Raw genomic sequence first — 23,519 nt, forward strand, 5'->3', positions numbered from 1 at the left:
TACGTGGATACGGCAATGCGTTACTGGGTTGGGATCCATGTCATTAACAACTGGCAAGTTCATAAATCATAAACACAATACAACACACATCATCTGCTGTTTGGGAACATCAATGACAAATTGCAAACAATCCTAAAAATATCATATCTCCTGTACTAACTTCGTGGTAAGAAGTTGAGCTCTTCAAACTTCTCAATACTACCATGCACTGTCCATGTCCATCCATCAAGCCACGAACAAGATGGCCACACAATCATGCTCGCAGTTTCAGATTCTTTCAGCCTCCCCAACCTCTTATATATGAACAAGCCGCTGATCTCTGAGCCTCTCGCCGCCACATCAAAAGAACCCTGAGATTCTTAGGTTGCTGCCTCGGCCTTGACCGTCAATAATACGAGTTTGCAGCCAGCCGTGAGCTGGTGATATCTCGTGGCCGCAAGTAATGACGCCGGCTTCATATAACGGAGGAACCTTTTGGCCTATCATTTAGTCAAAGCATATACTGAGCTTAAGGCTTGATCCGATTGACCTTTTGGTCTCGTTGCATCACAACTCCTGGACTCGGGCATCAATATTCCCGTCTTCAGTGCTTCCAGCTTCGCCCTGCACCAATTGCCATGCAGACGCCTCTTTGTATCACCACTTCCCAGCCGTGATACTCTGGCTCATTGTCACCGGCTGTACAATTCCACAGCCTAGGATCATGGGTGTTGAATCTCAGTTGGGTCAATGTGGCCAGACAAGACTGCCTGACTGGATGGGTAGAATCTTTTTTTTTTTTTTTTTTTTTTTTTTTTTTTTTTGGTTTCGGACGCAGTTCTCGGTGAATTCTACCTGCATGGTTGCTCATCGCTCTTGCATGACTTCTTCTAAAACGCCATCCAGGAAGGAATGTCTCGAGATACTGTATCTCTCGGTCCGCACCTACCTGCCATTACCTTGGATAGGTAAGTAAGGTAGGTAGGTTTGCCCATAGATTGTGACCTCCTGCAAGTTTCCCAGCCTGCCCCTCTGTGAGTTTCGATGCTTTGGACTCTCCTTTGATGTTTGGTCTATCCCATTCATGACATCTTCTTCATCATTCATCATCACAGCCATGTTTGGACGACTCGTCTGAAGCCGCTTTTTTGGTGTAGTTGGGTTTTCTTGGAACCAGCACTTTGTTAATTTCTTGGACCTTACCTCGTCGCTCTCTTTTCATCATGGCTCTCGTGAACCCTTCAGTCTTGCCCGATGTTTCTCGTAGCATCCCTATTTCAAGACATTTCAGTTGGACAGCCGGCTTTCCGTATATATCACGATTTGATTCCCACGACAGCCTTCGCAGATTATATGACATTCATTTGCCGTCGAGATTGGATGAACTTCGCCTTGATGATATTAATACATTCACAACCTTGAATTGCACTACCCAGCATGCGAGTTCTGAAAGAGCAACTACCACACGCACGAGGCCTTCTTGTCCGCAGATACAAGTCGAAACTATTCAAGAGATCCCATGCAACCAATCTTTCGCTGAGAATGTCAAGCTTCGGAGGCCTTTCTGTAGGTGGATGAGATCATTGCATCGTCGAGTGAGTCAAAGAGACCACGGAAAAGTTTGGTCTCCAGATACTGGATGGGAAAATCTCGAGTGCAGTGGAGCTTATCAGCGGTCAATTCGTCGCAGACTCAGTCGTCGGCTCTCGTCTTCGGGGTCTTCGCTTGGTTTCATCGAAGCAGTTCAAAGTGCTAGTATCAGCATTGCTAGTGCCAGTGCCATCTCGCGCTCGCGCCGGCATCATCGCCTTTCACATTGCCGGTCACGGACTGAGCGAAGCAGTCGAGCTTCTCTGTCTGCCCCAAGGTTTTCTGAGGACAGTATTCCGTTCGAAAAGGTCAGCATTGATGTTGCTGCCGTCCAGCGTTCTCTGCGGCGCCGGCAGATCATCGAGGAGCTCATCAATACGGAGGAAAGTTATATTGGTGACATTCGTTTCCTTATTCATGTAAGTTCAGCCCAGCACTACTGTTAGGCCAACTGACAGCAAATAGACCTACATCAACCTGCTCGCTGCTCTCCCAACTTTACCTGAGCGGCTACGCTCGTCCATCAATCACAATCTCGATCAAATTCTTCAGCTCCACGAAGAAATACTCGGCGAACTACATAGGGTAGTTCCAGATTCTGAGTACAGCCAAGCTGACCATCTTATCATATCCTCCTCAAAATTAAACAATCCCAAAACTAGACATCGCCGATGGTCAAGTTTGGATATGGCCCCAGGCGATCAAGGTAGCCTCCAGTTACTAGAAAAGGAGCCTGGTGTGTTGTCTGAGCCTCAGGTAGCAGCAGATGCGGCCAAGATTTTCAGGAAGAGGGTAAGTTGCCGTCTTGCAGCTCAATGCATGATAGGTACTGACGTGTTGCATCTAGATGCATCGGTTCTTCATGTATAAGGAATATGGTGCAAAGTATGAGATGATGATCAAAGACGCCACTTCAGCTCTGGAAAACCTCCCCGAATGGGAGTTGCATCAGAAAGGGCTTGAGGCTTTCGCGTTCACTATGGAGTCATCACCATCGTCTGATAGCAGAAAGGCTCGAACCATAGGTGATCTTCTTGTTAAGGTATGCTCCTCTGATCATATCTGCTTCACTGTCTGACATGTTAGCGTCAGCCTATTCAAAGAATGTGCAAATACCCCCTTTTGTTTGCAGAGCTACTAAAGTGCACCCCAGTCATCGACTGTCCAAACTCTCACATGGAAGTTGAAACTACACTAATGAGGCTCCGGGAGGCCACAGCTGAGATCAATCGCTCAACTGAGGATAACTTGATGAAAAGCATCCTTGAAAAGACCTGGCTATTGCAGGATCGTATCGTGTTTCCAAACAGGGTATTCTTCATATGTATTCCCTTATTGAATCTTTGCTAACCATCTACGAGAGACTCGATGCGCATTCGAAAAATCAGGTTCGTTCGTTTGGTCACATTCAGTTGTGTGGAGTCTTGCATGTATGTTGGCAGTCACCGGCCGGCGTTGACGGCCAGTATATGATCTGCTTACTCTACAAAGACGTCCTTTGTCTGGCCTCTGGAGGAAAGTTTGAGCCTATCTACAAGATTCTGGCCTGCATTGATGTACATTGTTCAGCTGTTGAAGATGCTGACAATGGGCGCGGTAAGGCATGTCATATATAACCGAGACTGGAACTAACATATCTTGTAGGCTTGCAATGCCACCTAGCTCCCTTCTCTTGGAAGCTTGTTTTCGAGAGCGATCATCAACTTTACGAGGTGGTAATGACGGCTTGTACGTCAAGGGAGGAGAACGAATGGCGAACCCGGTTGCAGCAACCTCTGTGTCAAGAGCCTGTTGGTAGATCTCTTGGTCTTCAAATATTTCTCTCTCTTGGCATTCAAAGTCTAGGCACTGTGTTCGGACGACCTGGTATGTTTACACTGCCCAAATAACGAAAAGACTAGATCATACTGAACAGCGGTAGGAAGTATCGCGAGGAGCCTATCGACGCATCAGGCATCTGTGGGAAGCTCCGAGCCATGCCATGTCATTCTCAAGAATACAAGTACCATGAAATCTAGTAGTGGTACCAGCTCCAGAGCTGGCCTCCATCGTTCACAGTCTTTGTTGTCAACAAAAGTCAGAACGCCAGTCCTGGTACCATCTCGAAGTGAAAGAGCGCGGCTGGAGGTGCTTCTCTCAGACGTCTGGAGTCAAGATGTCCTTCCCCTTCCTAGCATGACGAACATTTCGCGGAATGAGCAGATGATCAGGCGGTCAGCATCAACCGTGATGAGAAAGTTGAGTGTATCCAGCATGACGAAGAGGTCAGGAAGCTTGTCACGCAGAATGATCGAGGACCCATCGAGTGAAGACCAGACCCGCCAGACCAGTTTTTCAAGCGATAGTGGCTTTGGCATCTTTGACAAGGCTGGTCGTGAGGAGAGCTCACACTCCTACGCAAGTAAAGGCTCAGCGCTCCCAGAGACTCGAGAGCTCAGCGAGGAGGATGATCATGTATCGGACATGTCTCCAAGGCTGGAGCTCACGCAGATATCTGAACTCAAACCTTTTGATTTGATTGAGATTATTTCAGACAAGCAACTGCAAAGTGAGGCAGAAAACACATCAGCTCTACAAGACTGTATCACAAACAGGCTCCAGACCAATTCTCCACCAAATGATTCCAGAACAGCAACACTCTCTGTTGCGAAGGAGAACCTGTCTCGCTTGGCTGATTCCACCGCCATTCAGAGCACAGATGTTCCATGGGAGAAAGAGAAAAGCTCGAAAAACGAAAAGAAGTGCACAGGCATTCGCAGATTCTTTCGGTGAGAAACTGTTATGAGGGCACTGGTTGGCTATGACGTTTTATACATCTCTAGTAAAGCTGTGCTGTGTTATCAGTTCAAAGATGATGGGAAACTACCTAGGCATTGCATTTTATTATTAGCATCACTAAGGTACCTAATAAGGTACTGATGTCCAACTAGTCGATCGTTACGTTACTCTAGTAAGCTTATGTAGTCTAACTCGGTGGTTTCTGAATAGCACTTTAAGGCTGGGGGATTCTCGCCTAATGTTAATTGTTTGGTTTCAAACCATCAGTTTCCTTGAGTTTGATGGGATGTCGTAATCCTGCCTTTACTGGATAATGCACATATCATGAAGTTGAATCCTCGGCATCATGCATCAAGCCAATGCCCCCCTAAAGAGAAACAGACCAAGACAGCATTCACAGAAAATAACATTATGGCTTGCCAAGGCAACGAGAAAGAAGATGATTTGTTCCTGGCGTGGAAGACGAGAGAACAACACGGGATCCGCTGCAACCTGGCCAATCCCTTACAAGGAAATTGTTGTAGGCTGGCGTGAGGAGCACGCGATCGATCAACATGGCAGCCCATAAGGCACATAAGCTTGGGTATTTTTGCTTCCTCGTGCTCAAAATACGGTGACGTACGCGGTGGATTCAAGCATGCAGGAACGTGTAGAAGCAAGACGAGCAACTTCGAGCCTGGCAAGCAAACGGGAATTTGCTGCTTCATTGGCTGTGTTGATGCTCATGGCAAGCTATAGTGGGGCCTGTTCCGCCTGAGGGCCTTGAGAGCCCCGCGATGCAGTACGTACCTACCCACTTGCCCGCCTTGGGAGAGCACAGCTATGACGTATGACGTAGGTAGCTTCCGGCCAGCAAGCTAAGGTACATTCGTCACTGCTCCTCACATTGAGCTTCCTTTTAAGCCTTTGAATGCACCACACTTCCTCGATTCCTTTTCTTCTCCTCATCTTCATCTTCATCCTTCAATCCAGCTTCGATAAGCATTTATCAACAACTCTACCTAGCGACTCTCACTCTAATCGTTTGACGACTCTTCATCACCAATACAACCACTACCACTTCCCTTACTCAATAAACAATCACAATGGCTCGCGGCGAGACTCAGCAGACTAAGGTCCACTACAAGGGCAGTGACGACTTCATCATCTTCATTGATGATGTTGAGACCTACCAGAAGTGGAAGAGCGACAAGAGCATTCCTCTTGCTCACTTCATTTCTTCCTTCAAGATCTTCCTGACACACAAGTAAGTCAAGCCACCCCCGCTTTGTATCTCCTCTTTTCCCTGCAATCTCGTGGCTAGCATGGAAACGGAAGTCCTGCGTCATGTATTCTACCATAGTCTGTGCAGCATTGGCCTGCCAGATATCTGGCATCTGATCATGGCTTCAGCTTCCCTTTACCAGCCATTACCAAAACATTGTTCAATTCCATAACACATAAGCTAACGTTCCAATAGCCAAGGAGCTCAGGGAAGTCTCGATGCTGCTTCAAAGGCCGCTCTTGAGAACGAGTTTGGTACCTCTGTCGACGATGATGTCATCAAGCAGATTCTTGAGAAGGGCGACACCCAGACCGTAGAGGTAAGGTCCTTCTTATGAAACATTCCTACCTAGCCGCGTGACTAACATGGTCGTACAGTTCCCCGAGCGTCAAGGTCCCAAGAACGACAGCAAGGGCCCTATGATCTCCCACTAGAAGAAACAACATTCTACACGATGTACCGGACAGCAGGCGTTTGGGGGGTCCGCCATATTTTTGGGCGTGCAATTGCTAGTGAAGGGCTCATGTTGCAGTGAGCGGTGCTATCGGTGAACAACTAAGACTCGTCTGAAATAGTTGATGAAGTTGTCACCATGCAGTTAGCTTGAGCCACGATCATGTTGACAGCTGATTGAATCAGCTAGTATCTGATGCTCTGAGAGATGGGCAGTTTATGATAGTGCTTCATGATATACAACCAGCCTTGGGAATTGCAATGCATTCATTTCGCGATCTAATCCACACACACCTTGCCCGAAATCGGGTGACATTGAAATTAATGCCGACTTGTGTAGCGCTTTGCGATGCTAAGAAAACAGCGGAAATGATTAGTCTCGCACTCTTCTCTTTACTTCATTGACTACCCTCGGGGGGTAATAAAACTTCTAAAATTAATAGGTCTAAAGATCTACTGAAATATACTAAACTTATGTAAGTCTTTTCATCACTTAGGATAAAGGTCATAAGTTTTCTTGCCTCTCCTTGACTACGTCGATTTAGTAAAATCACGAGTAATCAAGTTGCCCTACTTATCACCGAATAAACCCATTTCATTAGCTGTGATTTAGAACATAGCAGGCCATCTTGTCATCTGCCATTTCCACTACTTGCTTTAAATTTGACTGACTTCCGTTTCGTTTTCTCTAGCATTGATACAGTAATAAAAAATACTACCTTCTTGTTTATACATGTTTTTTTTTTTTTTTTTTTTTTTCATTCATTCTATAATCTTGAACCATACTCCATGTCCATGTGCTGTGGCTTTCACATGTGGACCTAAGGTATAAGCTAGCTGAGTTATGATTCAAAAGAACGCTATTAAACAAGGAGTGTTTCGAAGTATCAGCCAATACCACCACTTGGCAAAATCCACAAACAGATCCGGTTTCGACATATTTAAAGGGCTCTTAGTTGTTTCTACTCTGTTTTGAATCACCAAGCTGAGTTACCCTTTCGGCTTGGCTCAATACGCTTGTATGTAGGTATCCAAGGAAGCAACAGCAGAGAAACAGACATGGAACATTTGAAGACATTTTGGTAGTATTAGATCTATATTTCGGGTGCCCTTGGCTCCAGGGATTGTAGCAGACTCTCACCGGAAGTCCTCAAGCCCGTGAAGGCCACGCAACTCGACCAGTTCCTCGTCTCCTGATTGCACGACGTTCCCCTGGAAACGGCCGTAAACGTATCCCTCTCCAAGGGTATCCTCCGTCTACCAACACCTCCACGCAGATCATGCAAATGGAAAATGCAAATACAAACACAAACGCAATGCTAGAAGTGAAATCTCCTTGGTGCAGGATGAGTCGTACACACGCAGTACTAATGGTCTGATGGTCGTATATCATGAAAAATCGCCAAACGCCGCAAAAGGGTATATGTGTAACAGTGTCTCTTTGTAAAATTCGAGGTTTAGAGATGGCGTTCAATTAAGAAGTCATGCTATACCCCGTTCTGTATTTTGTAGTATTATACATCCATCATGGCAAGCTGCGACTATGCACGCGTAACGCCGCCGCTGCGCCCACGATTAGGAAGAGTCCAGGGTTTTGCGCAGATCATCTAGAAATTTAATGTTAGTCACAGGTAGATTTCTCAAGGCTTGTAGTTGCCACTAACCTCGCCTTCGCTGTAACCCCAGAAGTAGACGATCATGCCGATGAGGTAGTAGATAGCGGCGTTTGTGCCTTGGTAGATAAGAGCAGCACTGAGTGCTGTGAGAGGAAGGATGGCAAGTCGGAATTCTAGCGAGCGGTGGAGAGCTGAGCCGGCGACGAAGTTGAGAGGCCATTCGAGAGCTAGCATGGCCAGCCCCAAGAGTAGATTTATTATTTGTAAAGCCGGTACCGGTCTTACTGCACCATCTAGGGTGCGCGTAAGGAAGTCCCAGAAGATCTTGGGCCAAAAGAAGCACTCTATGGCAGCCACAATCTGATCTGTAAGATAGTGTAAGTAAAGAACGATCGGTCCAAGTCATGGTCAACTTACAAGCTGCGGCGCTCAAGATAATGAGACGGGCCCAGTGATTCTTGATGAGTTTTCCCATAATGAATGAATGTTGATTGTCAAGCCCAGATTAAGTTGCCTTTCTCTTGTTCCCAAAACGTTTCTCTTTCCTTGCGGATAGTAACCAGTCTCGTTTTCCCTCGTTGAACTTGTCGTCTATTCGTACAGTACCGAAACACTGCTGCCAATAGTCCTTTTTCGGTGTGATATTACAGACCGGCCAGCGGCGATACGGTATAAGAGAGCGAACGGAAAAGAAACAACGAAAGTATTAAAACGAACAGTAACTCTGTCAGGCCAGCAGACAGAAAGAAGCGAATGGTGAGAGAAGAAGAACAGTGGGCGAGTGGCAGATGATATCAAGGAAGAGATGAGACCCTTGAAGGATAAGCCAATGTGTTAAGGTCGTCGATCCCGACGGTTGAGGCTGAGCCGAGAGCGAGGTGGATAAGGATAGAGCGGATGCTCGAGATTTGAGACGTTGGCGTCGGGCGAAAGGTTTAAGGACGATTATGAAGCCGAAGATGTCGCGGAAGTTGGTTGGCAGATCCACGCACTCGACTGTATGGTCTATAATCGTGGCAAGCACACGCGCGACATTGTATAGAATTTTCGGTATGGTTATCCTTGGGAGAGACGGTGGCGGTATTGTAAGGCTGATTCTGTCTCATCCAAGAGCGGCTTCTTCCTTTCCCGAAGTTATTGTAGTCGCAAGATTGTATGACCAGTCGAGGTGATACTCAGGAGTCTCTGAGACGTTACAAGAGACACAGATTTCAAGACGGACCGGGGATTGGGAGGGGAGGCTGCAAGTTGCAGTGGAGGGCAGCCTGAGACTTTTAAGAAAAGGCCAAGAAAAGAACCACGACAGCCAAAATGCGCCTCTTTCTTGGTATGAAAATCTAGGCCAATGCAATGCATTCATGTACAAATGAACCAGGGTCTACATGGGCCGTCGGGCCACGAGCCACGCCATTTCTCAGGGCCATCTTCACGTATTCGCCTCAGGAAATAGAAGCGCCTGGCAGTACGTGGGTGACTTTGGAGACTGGCGGTGCGATGGAAAGTGGAAAGGCGGGGAGAAGAGAGCTAGGATGTGAAGTTATGCGATGCAGCGGCTCGTCACACAGACCGACGTCCATCATCTTGGAGCTAAAGCGGGTGCAAGCAGTTCTGAGATACCATGATTGGCCGTTGCCACGGCTGGTGTGGTCAAACATCGATAAACTCATATGTCGCAGTGGTGTGAAGGCTGGTAATTGGTGATGACCTCGGCGGTTAGATGCAGAGCACAAGCCAATGAGCGTGCTTAGCGGCCATGTGGGAGAAGAAGGGAAGCGGGTAGAGAGAGAGGCGACAGGGATTGAGTGATGTCGCATGAAGCTAAAAGGAAGCCCTGGGCAGCCAGTTAAACAACTCAACTTTGAGAAGAGCCAAGAGAATACAATTACTTCGTCGTTCCCTTAGATGAGCTTCATCTCAGCGAGAGACTCTTCCACCTATCTCTCGGTCGACAGCCATCAGTAGCCAATTTCTTGTTTAATCTCGAGCCTCTCTCATGAGACTAGGAGGATACCACATGAGGCAGATGCTGGGACAGCCGACGTTGCGGTGTTTTGACTTGCTGTTGGACCCCTGACCCCTGGCCCCTCTCCCGCCCACCACTTCTTTAATCCCTGCTCACTTAAACGCTGCATGTGGTGTTCTTTTTTTAAACCACGACGCTTTGTACCACTCGTCACACTCATTGTGGCAACTTGCCCTGTCGAGCAGTTGTTGGTTGAAGAGGATCTGGGGAAGATCTGGTGTTGGTTATCTTCAAAAGCATGTTGGTTGTCATTAACAACTTATGAGACATTGCGCCCCCATATTAAAGCGCTTCTCGAAACAGGATTGCTTCATTTGTTCAGAGAGATCCCGAATCTTTGGATCAAGCGGCTGCGATCCGCTTCCTTAACCTATCCCTCGGGACCGATCAGAATGCGTCCAACAGCTCTTGCTACCATCCATCATCTGATGTGGATAGCACCACTTCTACTTTCTGTTTCTTGACCATCATCTTGAGCTAGTGCCGGCTATCACTCTTCTCATACCACCTCACAGAGTAGCGGCTTGGTCATTTTTCCCTCACCGTATCAACCAAGACCACAAGCTGTGACATGCCTCCAAACATGCAAGCGAAGGTATAGGCTCGTCCGATAGTGCGTGATAACCGAGCCTGAGGCCTACCATGAGCATAGTGAGCCCGATTCACATTGTCGTCTACCTAGCTCGGCGGTTGCAGCATCGCTCTAATTGGTTCAGCTTCCACCTGGCTCACTCCGTTGCCCTGTGGATACTTGTTCTATCACCTACATTAGTAGACTACCCTGTCTCAACAACGGCGAACGAGTTCAGCGACGCAGATATGGAGAACCCGTAACTAGTTTTCGCTATAAACCCCTTCGAAATAATTGCGAGTGGTCGGATATGCACTCCATTAAGCTTGCATGTATCATGGCTCATCCCTGTACTTTTGCCCAGATGCCTGTCATGACTTAAACGACACCGCTCCGCACCGCAGGCTGTGACCCAGAATACTGGGCGGATGATCGATCTGAACGACATTCCTTGTGAGATCTTATTCTGCACTGAACCATTATCATGCCATTATACATAACGCATTTCAAGTCTTCGGTAAGCAGACTTGTCGTTGCCGCCCAGTATCTTGGAACCAGGACCAACTATCTGACTTGTCACACATTGTGTGCATATGTGACTCCTGGTTGCTTGCGGACTTGGGGCGGGCCATTGGAGAGAAACGAGACGACTCGTTCACCATCGCTATCTCCTAGGTATTCGCAGATTGTAGCTCGGCCGCCGGGGCTGGAGTAGAGGTCGGCGAAGCCTCTGAACCCGGAGGTGATTCCGGTCAGGACGTTGACCTGGTCTCTTGAAAGAGGTTTGCCTTCGACGCACCAGCATACCAAGTTCTTATGGGTTGCCCGTTGCTCAGTATTGACAGCGGAATTCTCCCTGATGCAATTCCGCCTGAGAGATTCAAGGCAGTCGGCAAAATCTTGGGTCGTAGAAATGGGAATCATAGGGATGGGACAATCTGAGCAAAGCATCCTGTAGAGTAAGTCAACAGGTAATAGGCAAGCCAGTGATGTGAATGCGTACTCAATTTGCAGCCGAGAAAAAGACTCCATGGGCTTGTAACCATCCAAAAGCAATATCACTGCGATATGCTCTCCCCCGTTCATAAGCAACAGTCTTGCCATGCGCGCCTTTCCCTCAGAAGACTGGAGCTCAGACAGTGACGAGACAATTGCTCTGAAGGTAGCGGGTGGGCTGTTGGAAACGGGGACCGGAAATGTGATATCACAAGCCTCCAGGTTACTTTCTAGGGACGCTAGTGTGAGTGCGTGCGTGATAATACCTAATAGCAAACAGGTCACATCGATAACCAACCTTTCCATGTTGACAAGCTTGTTTTTAGCGAATGAACCGCCGGTGCCCATTCTCTTCGCTTCCGTAAGGATGAACAAAACATGATCAGTCAAGTTTGAGGTGCAAGTCCCCAAGAATAATGGTTGTCCAGAAGATCGCGCGGGGCCTAGAATGGTTTGTTGAGGATGTGGATGAATTGAGCCGTGATACCAGTCAATGCAGCCTGGTAGGAACTTACGAATTCATCATGCTGAGGTATTGGAGACATATTTCAAGGAAGGTAGGTGAGGCAGCTGAGTAGTACCTAAGCTACCTTGCCTACCTAGTACTTGGGTTAGTACGGGCTGCCTGGGTAGGGACTTAGGGAAGGAAGAGCAACCAACAGAGATGGACAGCACGAGAATTGAGCTGGCGCAAATCTCGGCGTTTATCATATTTAACACAACGGCCGAATTATTTCATGTCAAGGCTCCCTTTTCAAGGGTGAGCTTTATATCACCAGTTGATGACACGGAGGCTGTCAATACCTCTGGCTCCGTACTGAGAAGCCAAGGTACGGAGGGGGACTTTTGTATTGCAATTTACAAAGCAAAGGAGGATCCCTCTACCTTATCTATCTGCTAGCTACTTATATACCGTAATAAGGAAATCCTGTTGTCAGTGAGTGTCAGTTCAATCAACACAGTAGTTTCGCTCTGTGTAAGTGTCATGGTTGAGGAATAAGTTAAGTAACCAATCAGAGCTCTATAAGCTTCTCACCCCTGGTCTATACTAAGCTTCTTGTCCCTACCTATGTCAGCACGGAATATCACAGCTCCGGATGAGACGGCATCGACTCTCCTCGAAATATCCAATTACCTAGAATGGCGTACTTGCTTTTGATATCATCAGTGAGTCTTCGAATCAAATTTGCCCTTGCAATTCAAAACGAGTCGGTCTCCTCTGTACTGTGCGCTCTGTTGACGTGTCATCAGCATTCGAGCTTCAATTGACTCTCCGCCACGGAAGCCCCACCAGCGATCAAATATCCGATCTCGAGACAGCTTGGCAAGCAGCTCTCAACACTGGAGCCAAGAGTTCATAAACCACCACCAGCCATGGTTCCTCTTCCGCTATTCAAGCTTGCATCTCTGCTTGTGAGGCATGTCTCAAAATATGGCGCCGTACGAACTATCCCCTGTCGCAACTGGACCAGGCACTGACAGCTCCTCAGAATCACATCAAAGCTCAGGCACACGATCACCCCCGGTTCCGAGCGTTCGCTGCCCGATACGGACAATACATGCATCAATTGAACATGAGGATGTCAGTCGCATTGTTACGGAACCCAGACGCTGAACGAAGAGCAAAAGAAAAGGCCGAAGCACCAACGGTCAAGACCGAAGAGCAGCAGAAACGAGACGATCAGCTTAAACAGAAGCAGGCTCCCGAACTCCCCAAGAAGAGCATACCGTTCCAAAACATCTGGAGACGCAAGTTCAGGCCACTTCCCGAGAACAAAGCGGTCGATCTGTTCGCCGATGTCATTGGAGATGCGTTCATCCTCTCGGTAGCCATCGCTTTAATTGTCTACGAAACCTGGAAGTCGTCACAGAAGCCCGACATGAACAAATTGCGGATAGAAGAACTGGATCAGAAACTTGAAGAGCTGAAGAAGAGGGAAGACCAGCTAGAAGAGGCGGAAAAGAAGCACAAGGAAAGATATGAAAGCTTGGAGGAGACACTGCGCCAGTTGAGGGATCCCAAGACAAATCAATTGCTAGTCCCGGCGTTACAAGTATCATAACACTCAAATCGACGAACGACCAAATTAGGTGTGCCCGGAAACCCTCTGCAAGCAGGGAAGCCAACCAGATGGAAACGCGAGCACTTTTCAAGCCTCGAAATACCAGGGAGACTCGCCCATGGACAGCTGAAATATTGGACAATGCATAGCTGGTACTTGGTAATTATGCACCCTTTGGTTCCTTATCATATTATAGCCTCTTCTCCACTATAGACTTAGATATTCATGACTTACGATGTAAGATAACCACTCATAACAAAAGTACGAAAATTACCTGCCAATTGACCGCTTTATTTCAGCAAATCTGGGCCAAATGCTGGCCTTGTCGTTCAAGGATTGAAATTCCTTGATTGGCTAGCCAGAGGGACAGACGAGGCAGGGTGTTATTTGATTGGACGATTCCACGACCCGCTACAGCTCTGTGGTTGCCAGCGGCAACAGCCTACTAAGAAAGTACACAAACCAAACCACCAGTCGCGGCAACTGATGACTTCTCTCCATCTCTCTTCGCTCAGCGTCGGTCGTCGGTTTCTTGCTCTCACAAATACTAACCCATAGCACCGGGCGATAGCATCTCAGTTTTCAGTATTGTTTAACGTCCTTGCTTTCACTGCACGAATAGGCGACTTTCTTTCATTCGTCTTGCATGTTGACGTCGCGAGTCTCGTGAGTTCTGCCCACTGGTTCCACTGAATCACCATCTCGTCTACTGTACATAAAACCATTGGACACACACTCAGTTCTTTCGTCCCATGTTCACTTCGATGTTGCTAACCTTTTATCTTAGTCCGATACTTGCGACACCTCAACGCGGTTGCTGACCTTCTAGCCCGCTCGCCTGTTTGGCAACGACCGTCCACAAACTCGTTGAACTTTCGCATCGCAATATCCGAGCTTTTCATCAGCTATGGCTCATAGGCTAGCGCCCCGAGGCGGCGTCGATCTCGAGGCCTTGTCCCCTAGGGATGCCAACGCCCAGCGAGTGCCCAAAGTAACCGATATCAAAACAAAGACGGCCGCCCAACTCAAGGCCGCCAAGGAGAAGGAACACCCTCCACCTCCGCCTACAGAGGTCCCCGAGCCTCCAAGCACCGATCGACCTGATGGAGCAACGTATCAGGTTGGTAAACTGCTCGGAAAGGGTGGCTTCGCAGTCTGCTACAGTGGCCAATTATTGCCCACAAAGCAGCGATTTGCTCTGAAGATTGTCAAGAGCCACATGCCTCCAAAAATGGAACAAAAGGTTTGTGACAGATAGAAGACACATTGACACACATCTAACACGTTTCAGTTCCAAACCGAGCTCCAGATTCACTCAAAGATGAAGCACAAAAACATCGTTCAATTCTTGCGAGCTTTTTCATACGAAAAATGCACATATCTGATTCTCGAATTGTGTCCGAACGGCTCTCTCATGGATATGGTGAAGCGAAGGAAAGGTCTCACTGAGCCCGAAGTCCGCTTTTACTCAGTTCAGATCGCTGGCGCCATCAAGTACATGCACAACAAGGGCATCATTCACCGTGACCTGAAGATGGGTAACATCTTCCTCGACTCTCAGATGAACGCGAAGATCGGTGATTTTGGTCTTGCCGCTCTGTTGGTGACTGGTCGCGATATGCACACCATCCGTCGCACAACTTTGTGCGGAACACCCAATTACATTGCTCCCGAGATTCTGGAGAAGGGAAAGAAGGGGCATGACCACATGGTTGACATCTGGAGCCTGGGCATCATCATGTACGCCATGTTCACATCGAAGCCGCCGTTTCAATCCTCGACCACAGACGAAATTTACCGCCGAGCTCGAGAGAGGGATTATGATTGGCCCTCGGCGGAAACGTCACGAAGATACATCAGCCAGGAAGCTAAGGAACTAGTTGCCACGATGCTTCAAGATGCTGAAAGCCGACCGGAACCGGAGGCCATCATCCAACATCCCTTTTTCACCTGTGGTTATATGCCTACCGAAGCGGAGATGAGCTCGCGCCTAAGAGAAGTCCCCCCGGACCGTGAGGAATTTTACGCCACTCGAATGAGCAGTGCTTTACAAGCAAAATCATACAGGAACTTCAAGGACATGTGTCGAGAGTGTGGCATCGGCCCTTACGCCCCAGTTCAGGTCGTCCACACTCAGACGTGGAAGGAGATGGCCGCTGAGGAGAAGGCTGGACTGACACCTATGATCCCTCTGGAAGAAGGAATTGTCTACAGACCATTTGAAGAGTGGCTGAAGGAGCAGCAGCAGATAAAGGCCAGGTACACAGCATCTCTGGCTGCACAGGCAAGCATGTCTACCGAAGACCCTTTGTCGGCTACTCAACGAGCACCAGCAGGCCTCCTTCGTCAGCCTCCTCAGAGTTTTGCTGCACAGCAGAGAATGCAACACAGGCCAGCAGGCACCATGGTATCTGCAAAACCCCGCCCAGCGCCCGAAGCAACTCTTTCGGCTTCCCAGAGCTTACGTACAAGAACACGAAAGGAACTGCCTCGAGAAGCTCCTCCAAGGGAAACTGTTGAGTCTGTTGGCAAGAGCCTGCGAACTTCGACTCGATCAGCACCTCCTGCAAGGGCAGCGTCTCAGCAACCTGCAGAGCGACAGCTTTCTGAACGACCTTCGCTCGACCGTCAAGCATCTGCTCCCGCCACCACAGCCCCTCCTGCGCCAGCTGCACCCCCTAAGAAGGATACTACCGGCATGCGGCCTGCAACACTGTTCAGCGCCTCCGAGCGGCAAGATAGAATCTCCGGAACGAAGCCCGACATGGTTTTGGATCGTCTGCATCGTCTTCAGAATGAGCTTGAACGAGCTCTGAACTCGAGGACGATGGCTATAATATCATCAAAGACTGTTGCGCCACCGCATCCGCATGTTGTTGTCAAATGGGTTGACTACACCAACAAATTCGGCCTTGGATATATCCTAAATGACGGTAGTGTTGGATGCATTCTTCGAGATATCCCAACCACGGAAAACGGCAAACCCGCCTTGCTTCCTCCTGCTGGGGTATTCATTCGCGGTGCCGAGAGACATATCGTTCGCGGTAAGGACGAGACGTACGAGGATAGGGTGCAGCCTCTCCCAATGACAGAACCCATCAAGTTCTTCGAGAATAATGGCGAGGCTGGCCTTTCGGAGGTAGTTGTCTCTCCTGAGCAATTTCGAGTGGCTGTGAAAGAAGATGGGACTGCAGGCAAGATGCAGCCCGGTAGGGACATCTTCCAGCATCGGAAGCGCGAGAGAATTATTCTCTGGAAGAAATTTGCTAACTACATGATTGCTTTTGGACGGGACGATTTCGTGCCGGTTGAAGAGACCGACCCGGCTGGTGCCATGTCTCCTGGGCAGAAGGGCACAGTAGCTGAGCTCGTCACATTTTACCAGCGATTCGGAGATGTTGGTTGCTGGGTCTTCTGCGATGGCCATCTTCAAGTACGTGACTACATCTGGGCGATTTCGACATCAAGCTAACCTGTACAGTTCAATTTCCCCGATCATACAAAGATCGTAATCGATCATACAGGGACCTGGTGTCACTTCTGGCATCTCCCTCAAGACGCTGCCGAGAGACTCGCAGCCACTGGCACTATCGGCGCCGCTGCACTTGATGACCGAGCGATGCTATCATACCCTTTGCAGACATTGTTAAACTTCCAGGCAAAGCCTGCAGCCCCTCGCGCTGGCCGAACCACAGCCACAACAAGAAGACGCCCTGAGATTGCGCCTGAGTTACAGGGTATTCCTGCTGCCAATGATTTCCGACGCAAGATTGTTTTTATCAAGGATGTCGTGAAGGAATGGGTGACCAACGGTGGCCTGGGCAACAGTCAAATGAGTCGAGAATCCCGTCTTCGTTGGGGTGGTCACCGGGAAACCATCAGTAACCACGCACCCCAGAAACATGTATGGGTTACTGTCGGAGCTCGATGGGGAGATCAGCGTATCTCTACCTACGTCGACCCTCGAAAGCCTTGGGAACTCGGGGAGGATGTAGATCACTCAAGGAAGCAAGAGTCATGATATGGCATGAGAAGAGCGAGGCGTTTTTTTTATTTTTTTTGTTCTATTTCTTGTTGACGACCATCATGAACAAATGATGCATTCCATGTAGGGTTATTACACTGAGTCGCCTGTTGGTTTTTGCGGCTCGTCGGCGTTACGAGAAGATGTGCATGGTGAAAGGAGTTTTGGACTTGATGGAATAGTTACCTTAGGCTTTGGCTTCAAGTTGAACAGCCTCTTAATGACAACTGCTTGTGTCTTGTTGGAAATTCTATCTTGAGATTTTGTTGCATTGCAAAGATTGAGAATTGATGTTATCCTACCTACTTGGAAGTCATCAGCGCCGTCTGCGTCGCTCACGTCGCATATCTCTTTTCACATTCTGAAAGGTGAACTGGGCTCCTCTCTAATATATCATTGCACACATACATCATTTTTGCCGGAGCTTCAGTGATGATATTTATCAAGCATACAATACACACAAACCACCCTCGATTACTGTTAATAACAACCCTTGCAAACCTTCAATACAGCTAGCTCTCAGATAATATATTTGCCATGAATGATGGCAAGAAGCCTGAATAATTCATGTTTGCGAGTCTCTACACTTTTGTCATAATCTTCCTGGCATGACAACCATCACTTCATTGCGAACTTGGCATACCTAACTTTTCCTTTATAAAAACCTTCAAATTATACTATTCACAAATAGTCGCTGGAATAACGCCATCTCCAATCCAACTGACTCTATACAAAAATAGGACCTTTGTCCGCCAACGCCCACCCCGGGCATCAGAACATGAATACTTGGCCTCAAGAATGTTACCCCTTATTACATATATGTGCATGCATTCCATCATCATCAAAAACACCGTTCGCTCTCAACATGGTTTCCCCCATAATCCGATGTCCCCGAAATCAAGCATCAGAAAAGTACTCATCATTATACTGGTGACCAGGAGGGCTGGTCCAGCTTCCACCACCACCACCACCAACGACGTTCTCACGTGAACCCCAATAGCCGCTTCTCGAGCGCTTGTCGCGTTCGAATTCGGCCCATCTCTTCATGGTAATCTTGCTGCTGTCAAACTCACCCTCATACTCGAGGCCTGCCTTTTTCGTCTTTTCACCAGCTGTCTTTCGAGTCTCGCCCCATGAGAAGTCATCAAATTTCCAGAAAGCATAAGTAGGCAGGACAAAGTTCCAGATTGGCAGTGCCAGCAGGTAGATAAGCATCCAAACAATATAGGACCAGGAGTGTGCGGTGATGACAACGAGAAGGCCAGGTAAACCAAGAATCAAGCCCAAGAGAACTAGGGGAATGATCTGTGGTGGCGAGTGGATAATGGATGTGATGACTGTGATTGTCAGTGATTGTCTCACGTTGAGAATGAAATATTACTTACCGACGTAGAAGGTAAACGCGATAGCAGCAGGGAGAACCAGAGTGCCGACTAGTTCCACGAAGATGATAAACTGCATCGAGAAACAGAAGGTACCACAGAGATCACGGACTAGAACCAGCTCCATCAGGTTGTGGATGGTCGAGTTGATCCAACGACGTCTCTGGGAAAGGAGCACCATGAACTCGTCCGGTACAGTCGTTTTGCATACTGCTTGGGGAATGAAGACCTGCTTTCGCTTGGGGAATGTTCGAAGCATGAGGGTTGTCAGGAAACGATCTTCACCAAGGAGATATAGGTTCTTCTCGTGCAAAGTTTCGACCACATTCTCAGAGTAATGTTCAACAATATCGGGGTTAGCCAGGATGGGAACCCAGTAGTTGTGACCACCCTTGGGCGCCTTAATGCGGTACATGCAGAAACAACCAGGTAAACAAGTAACACCACCAAACACAGACTCGAACGACTTGGCAAGATGATGAGAGACAAAATACTCAAATACTTGAATAGCTGTGACCCAGCTGTCCCTTTTGTTGGCAATCTTTGTTTCACCACAAAGACCCATGATCTCAGGATCTTTCACCATGGCAGATATCATGTGTGTCAGACTGTCAGGGAAAACCTTGGTATCGGCGTCAACCATGAGAATAATTTCGTAGTAGTCGGGCGAGATTCCCGTCACCTTCCAGAGGCCGTTGAACATTTCGTACTCGAGTTCTGTCATTCGTTCATCGAACATGACCTTTTGGAGGAACGACATGAGGATAATTTGACTATCTCGCTTTCCACGGTTACCGGGCTTGGACTTGGTGGCTTCATCAGGAGTTCCGCACTTGACCACAACCATCATGGGCACTCGCTGCTGACGGTCAGCGGGGATGCGAGAGTTCCTTCCATAATCGTAGAATCCGCAATAGATCTTGGCCATGTTGTGCCGCTTGGAACCACTGGCGACAGCCACGTAGGAGAAAGGCTCAACCATGTCAGGGGGGATAGAGTGATCCTTCAGCATGCCCAAGCAGACGTCAGGTGTCGACATTGTTTCACCCTTGCCCTTGATGATACCGTCACAAATAACAACAATAACCTTGTGGCTATTGGGATAATCGGTAGTTGCGATCGAGTCCAGAGTGGTTCGAATACCCTCTTCTCCTTCAGAGTATGCAGTAACCAAGCACATCGTATGAGCGAGTGGAAAGCCAAAGGGCATCCAGTCAGAAGGAGGCTGAGGAACAACAGCATCATGAATGAAGCCAGCGGGGCCGGGTCCATCAGTAGGCGTGCTCGAGTAGGGGTCAGATCGAAGGAAGCTCGCACGGCTGTCGTTGCCCTGCTTGAAGATTGAGCCGGGTGTCAGAAGTTGATTCGAGGCACCTTGGCTAGCCATGGTTGTCGGCATGCGACGTCCAGTTGATGCCCGAACATCAGGGCCACCGACAGACGAAAATCGAGAAGTAGTAGGGAGGAAAGATCCTCGTTTGCTTGTTCGGTCTGATGATCCATAGACAGTGCTTCCAACATCTCCAGGAAGTCTTACAGGAGCACGGTAGATGTCCTCTGACCAATCTTCGATTTGCTTGTTTCGTTTCCTACGGTCAGAACTCTGGGAGGTCTTAGTTGGCGCATACTTGCGGCAAAGGAACCATTGGAAAATGATAGCCAGCAGAAAGCGAACACCGACAACTGAAAGAATGAGAACGAGCGCACAGTAAAGAACGATCTTGGAGGCAATGCAACCAATCGTCTCAGTATCCACAGAGCCAACTTTGATGATCTCCTCGAAACATTCTGCGTATTTCTTGTCTGAAGAAGACTGGAACATGCGAGTAACGTCGCGGCCACGAATGGCCTTGTTGACTTCCGAGTCCTTGTCTCGCAACACTTCAAACCTCTTTGGAATATTGACCTGGCTCATGTTGAACCAACGGAGGAGATCAAGGTCCAGAACATTTCCAGAGTAGACTATAAGGTTACGCGAGCTGTTCTTGATGTCGTCCCAGGTAAAGTAAACATCCGCGGAACCACTCAAGTCAAGGTAAAAGGCATTTCGAGAGTTGAGCGTCGTATGACAGCCGTAACCAGAATAGTATGGTGTGGTCAAATTGACTTTGCTTGAGCCGTCCTGGTTAAAGGTTGTGCAAGGAAAGTACCAGGCCAGGTCGCCATCCTTGTTGGTTGGCACATCTGAGTCTTTAGCAAGGGTAATCAAACCCTTGCATCGGCCGTTGACATTTTGAAACAAAAAGCTACCATCCTGTCCGCCGTGCTTTTCGGGAAGATCATAAAGAACGTTGGGACCTCGTCCGTCCGAACGGAGAGGCATGCCCTGGGCAGGGGGGTGATGAGATTTCGACAAATCGTAAGCGACACCGTGGAAGATCATGTTCCCGCCGTCAACCTTATTGACGCGTAGTCGCTCGGCAGGAGCTCCGCAAACCGTTGCGGTGAAACCAAAAGTCAGGAAACCAACGATGGCCATGATAACGAGGATGATACTGATAAGACCCATCTTCTCGCGCCAGGCCCTCTGCTGCGCCCTCGTTGGCATACCACAGCACTTCATAATGAATCCAGGAGCCCAGAAAGTAACGATTGCGCAGTAGACATTCCAGAAGGTAGGCGGCCGAAGCTGCTCTTCTATACGCTTCGGCGGTTTTGAATGGCGCTTCGATCTCTTCTTAATCTTACCTGATTTTTTGCGATCTGGGGTGGGCATGGTAGATGCAACAGCAGCGCCCTTCTCCTGTTCTCCGCTAACATTTCGCCTTTGTCGAGGGGAACTGTCCGAACCACCATCGTTCAAGTTCGAATTGGAGCGGTCTGTCGAAGCTTCGAAGTCCTCGTAAATAGGGTCGTTCCCTGTTGAGGATGGCAGAACGTTCATGTGAGCAGCATGTTTGTGGTAATGGTAGTTGCGATGGTCTCTGTCGATTCTGTTTCTCTCAGGGCGAATCAAGCTTCGTTTTCGGGATATGGGTTGTTCTGGGCCAGCGCGATGTGAATGGCCATCGGGAGATGTTGGCGACAGAGGCATACTCTCTGTATTTGAATTAACACCGATTGACTCTGCGAACGAAGAACCGGATCTCCCACGTTGATGCTGAGCCGTATTATCTACAGCATGGTAGCCACCAGTCTCGATATCGACGGGTCTCGATCGCCTTGAGGGCGAGTTGCGATAAACATTGCGCTGATTATAGCTCGGGCTTGCGCCCGGTCTTTCGGGAAGAGACATCGTCCTGGCAGAGCAATGTTAGAAGAAGACAAACCTCGAAAGCCAGACGTTAAAAGCGTGTGCGGGCTGAGCGCCGAGCTCAGAGAACTTGACCCTTGGGTCGGAGGAAAGCTGAAGGAGGCGGTATCGAGGAGGAAGGTGCGTGTCGATCAACAAGAAAGGGGAACACGATATGTTGAACGCCAAGATACAGCAACATCAAATATTCATGTAGATGAAAAGCCGACAAGACATTGAAGAGTCGAGACGAAACAAGACAAACAAGATCTGCGACTTACGAAAGGATATGTTGTGGTTGTTACAACAACCTCTCTCGAGGTTTAGGTTTGAGTTGGGAATATCCCTGTAGAAGTCGAAAGTTTCTGAGGAGACGAGTAAGGTGAAGCACGGGACAGGCAGTGCCCGCGTGTCGTTTGTCGAGAGACGACTCGATCAAGGCTCAATGTGGAGAGAGGATCATGGAGTCGAGTCGAGTTACAAGTAAGAAATACTTCTCATCCAGTCAGAGCAAAAGAAACAGGGCGCCGTTGTTTGGAATTGATGAGAATTGAGCGACAATGGCGTGGAGCAGAGTGAGTGAGCGAGCGAGTGAGTGATGGGGCGACCAGGGTTTTTCGGTTATGGTAGCAACAGGGGACGGCAGTGCTTGCTTGGGCCTGTTCAGTGTTGTAATAAGTGACAAGAGCGAGAGTAGGTAGGAGCGAATGTAGAAACAAAAGGACAACAAGAAGGAAGCGACCGAGTGAACGTCCCTCGAGCGAAGACCACGACAACGAACGGTTGTGTCTGGACTGGACGGAACGAGTTGAGGTGGGAAGAGGAAGACGGGAGCGAACGAGAGAAAGTGATTGAACGGCCAACGGTCTTGTTGCTCCTTCCCTTGCCGTTATCCTGGGCATGAGAACCTTGTGAAGGGGGCGGGTGAAAGCCAATTACAGAATAGCCTTACCACTGATGGTTGCACTAATTGGGCGCGCTAGGTTGAAATAGTCCGAGCTTGTGGCCTCTTGGGGCTTGAGATTTGCAAGGGCCATCTGTCTGTGGCAGATGTGGGTTAATGGCCCGGCGGTTGCCCCGGCAGCTCGATTCAGATGCTTGCACATATCTGGGAAATAGGTTCATCGGTTCTCCCGTTCCAAGGAAAGAACCCAGGTGCTTCGAGTCTAAATTCATTGTTAGAACAATGGCCAAGGTATAATGAAATACATATATCTCGAGCCTGCGTTGCTATGATGAAGGAACCTGTTTTGACCCATATCTAACTTGTCGTCGTCAAACATACCTAGGTTGTTCTTGGCTAATTCGAGATTAAAACACGCGAGTAATTAGACTTGGCTAATAGTGAATAGTGGTGTGGGTAATTCTAAGACCTCGATTTACTCGGGTGTACATCGCTTGAGGGCTATGATGAAGCGGTGGTGTCAGTGTATGGTGTGCATTAATGCCAGTTTGTACATATGAAGCGGCCTGTGTAAACCAACCAAACTTGACTTGCGGACTCACTTATCCGCAGGAACAGGTTCTACCAATGCAATAAGGTAGCCA

General features: G+C 48.5%; 6 protein-coding genes across 6 annotated transcripts; 4 read left to right on the plus strand and 2 right to left on the minus strand.

The window, feature by feature from the left end:
• The first annotated feature begins 841 nt into the window (after positions 1–841).
• Positions 842–4,816, plus strand: FOBCDRAFT_174227 (uncharacterized protein). The gene is made up of 7 exons (XM_059608490.1): positions 842–1,988; positions 2,035–2,361; positions 2,417–2,611; positions 2,662–2,880; positions 2,931–3,165; positions 3,214–3,435; positions 3,491–4,816. The coding sequence occupies exons 1-7, from the start codon at positions 1,203–1,205 to the stop codon at positions 4,339–4,341; spliced, it is 2,835 nt and encodes a 944-aa protein (XP_059463895.1). The 5' UTR covers positions 842–1,202; the 3' UTR covers positions 4,342–4,816.
• A 441-nt stretch (positions 4,817–5,257) lies between these two features.
• On the plus strand, positions 5,258–6,392 carry FOBCDRAFT_212551 (ribosome maturation protein). Its single transcript, XM_031182759.3, has 3 exons — positions 5,258–5,593; positions 5,807–5,930; positions 5,989–6,392. Exons 1-3 carry the CDS (start codon positions 5,433–5,435, stop codon positions 6,043–6,045), a joined length of 342 nt encoding a protein of 113 aa, XP_031043527.1. The 5' UTR covers positions 5,258–5,432; the 3' UTR covers positions 6,046–6,392.
• Positions 6,393–7,433: 1,041 nt separating this feature from the next.
• FOBCDRAFT_6724 (uncharacterized protein) lies at positions 7,434–8,391 on the minus strand. Its single transcript, XM_031182760.3, has 3 exons — positions 8,098–8,391; positions 7,729–8,045; positions 7,434–7,671 (listed from the first exon to the last, which is right to left on the minus strand). The coding sequence occupies exons 1-3, from the start codon at positions 8,153–8,155 to the stop codon at positions 7,606–7,608; spliced, it is 441 nt and encodes a 146-aa protein (XP_031043528.1). The 5' UTR covers positions 8,156–8,391; the 3' UTR covers positions 7,434–7,605.
• A 2,985-nt stretch (positions 8,392–11,376) lies between these two features.
• On the plus strand, positions 11,377–13,333 carry FOBCDRAFT_195387 (optic atrophy 3 protein-domain-containing protein; the record flags this gene model as incomplete). The annotated part of the gene is made up of 6 exons (XM_059608813.1): positions 11,377–11,514; positions 11,551–11,631; positions 11,699–11,802; positions 11,874–12,100; positions 12,193–12,207; positions 12,669–13,333. The coding sequence occupies 6 exons, from the start codon at positions 11,377–11,379 to the stop codon at positions 13,331–13,333; spliced, it is 1,230 nt and encodes a 409-aa protein (XP_059466606.1).
• A 505-nt stretch (positions 13,334–13,838) lies between these two features.
• On the plus strand, positions 13,839–17,604 carry FOBCDRAFT_174228 (uncharacterized protein). Its single transcript, XM_031182763.3, has 4 exons — positions 13,839–13,999; positions 14,121–14,576; positions 14,625–16,766; positions 16,815–17,604. Exons 2-4 carry the CDS (start codon positions 14,241–14,243, stop codon positions 17,352–17,354), a joined length of 3,018 nt encoding a protein of 1,005 aa, XP_031043531.2. The 5' UTR covers positions 13,839–13,999; positions 14,121–14,240; the 3' UTR covers positions 17,355–17,604.
• Positions 17,605–18,254: 650 nt separating this feature from the next.
• FOBCDRAFT_195389 (chitin synthase-domain-containing protein) lies at positions 18,255–21,974 on the minus strand (the record flags this gene model as incomplete). Its single annotated transcript, XM_031182764.2, has 2 exons — positions 18,255–18,694; positions 18,743–21,974. 2 exons carry the CDS (start codon positions 21,972–21,974, stop codon positions 18,255–18,257), a joined length of 3,672 nt encoding a protein of 1,223 aa, XP_031043532.1.
• Between the last annotated feature and the right edge of the window lie 1,545 nt (positions 21,975–23,519).

Source organism: Fusarium oxysporum, chromosome I, assembly GCF_013085055.1.
Source record: "Fusarium oxysporum Fo47 chromosome I, complete sequence".
Lineage (NCBI taxonomy): Eukaryota > Fungi > Ascomycota > Sordariomycetes > Hypocreales > Nectriaceae > Fusarium > Fusarium oxysporum.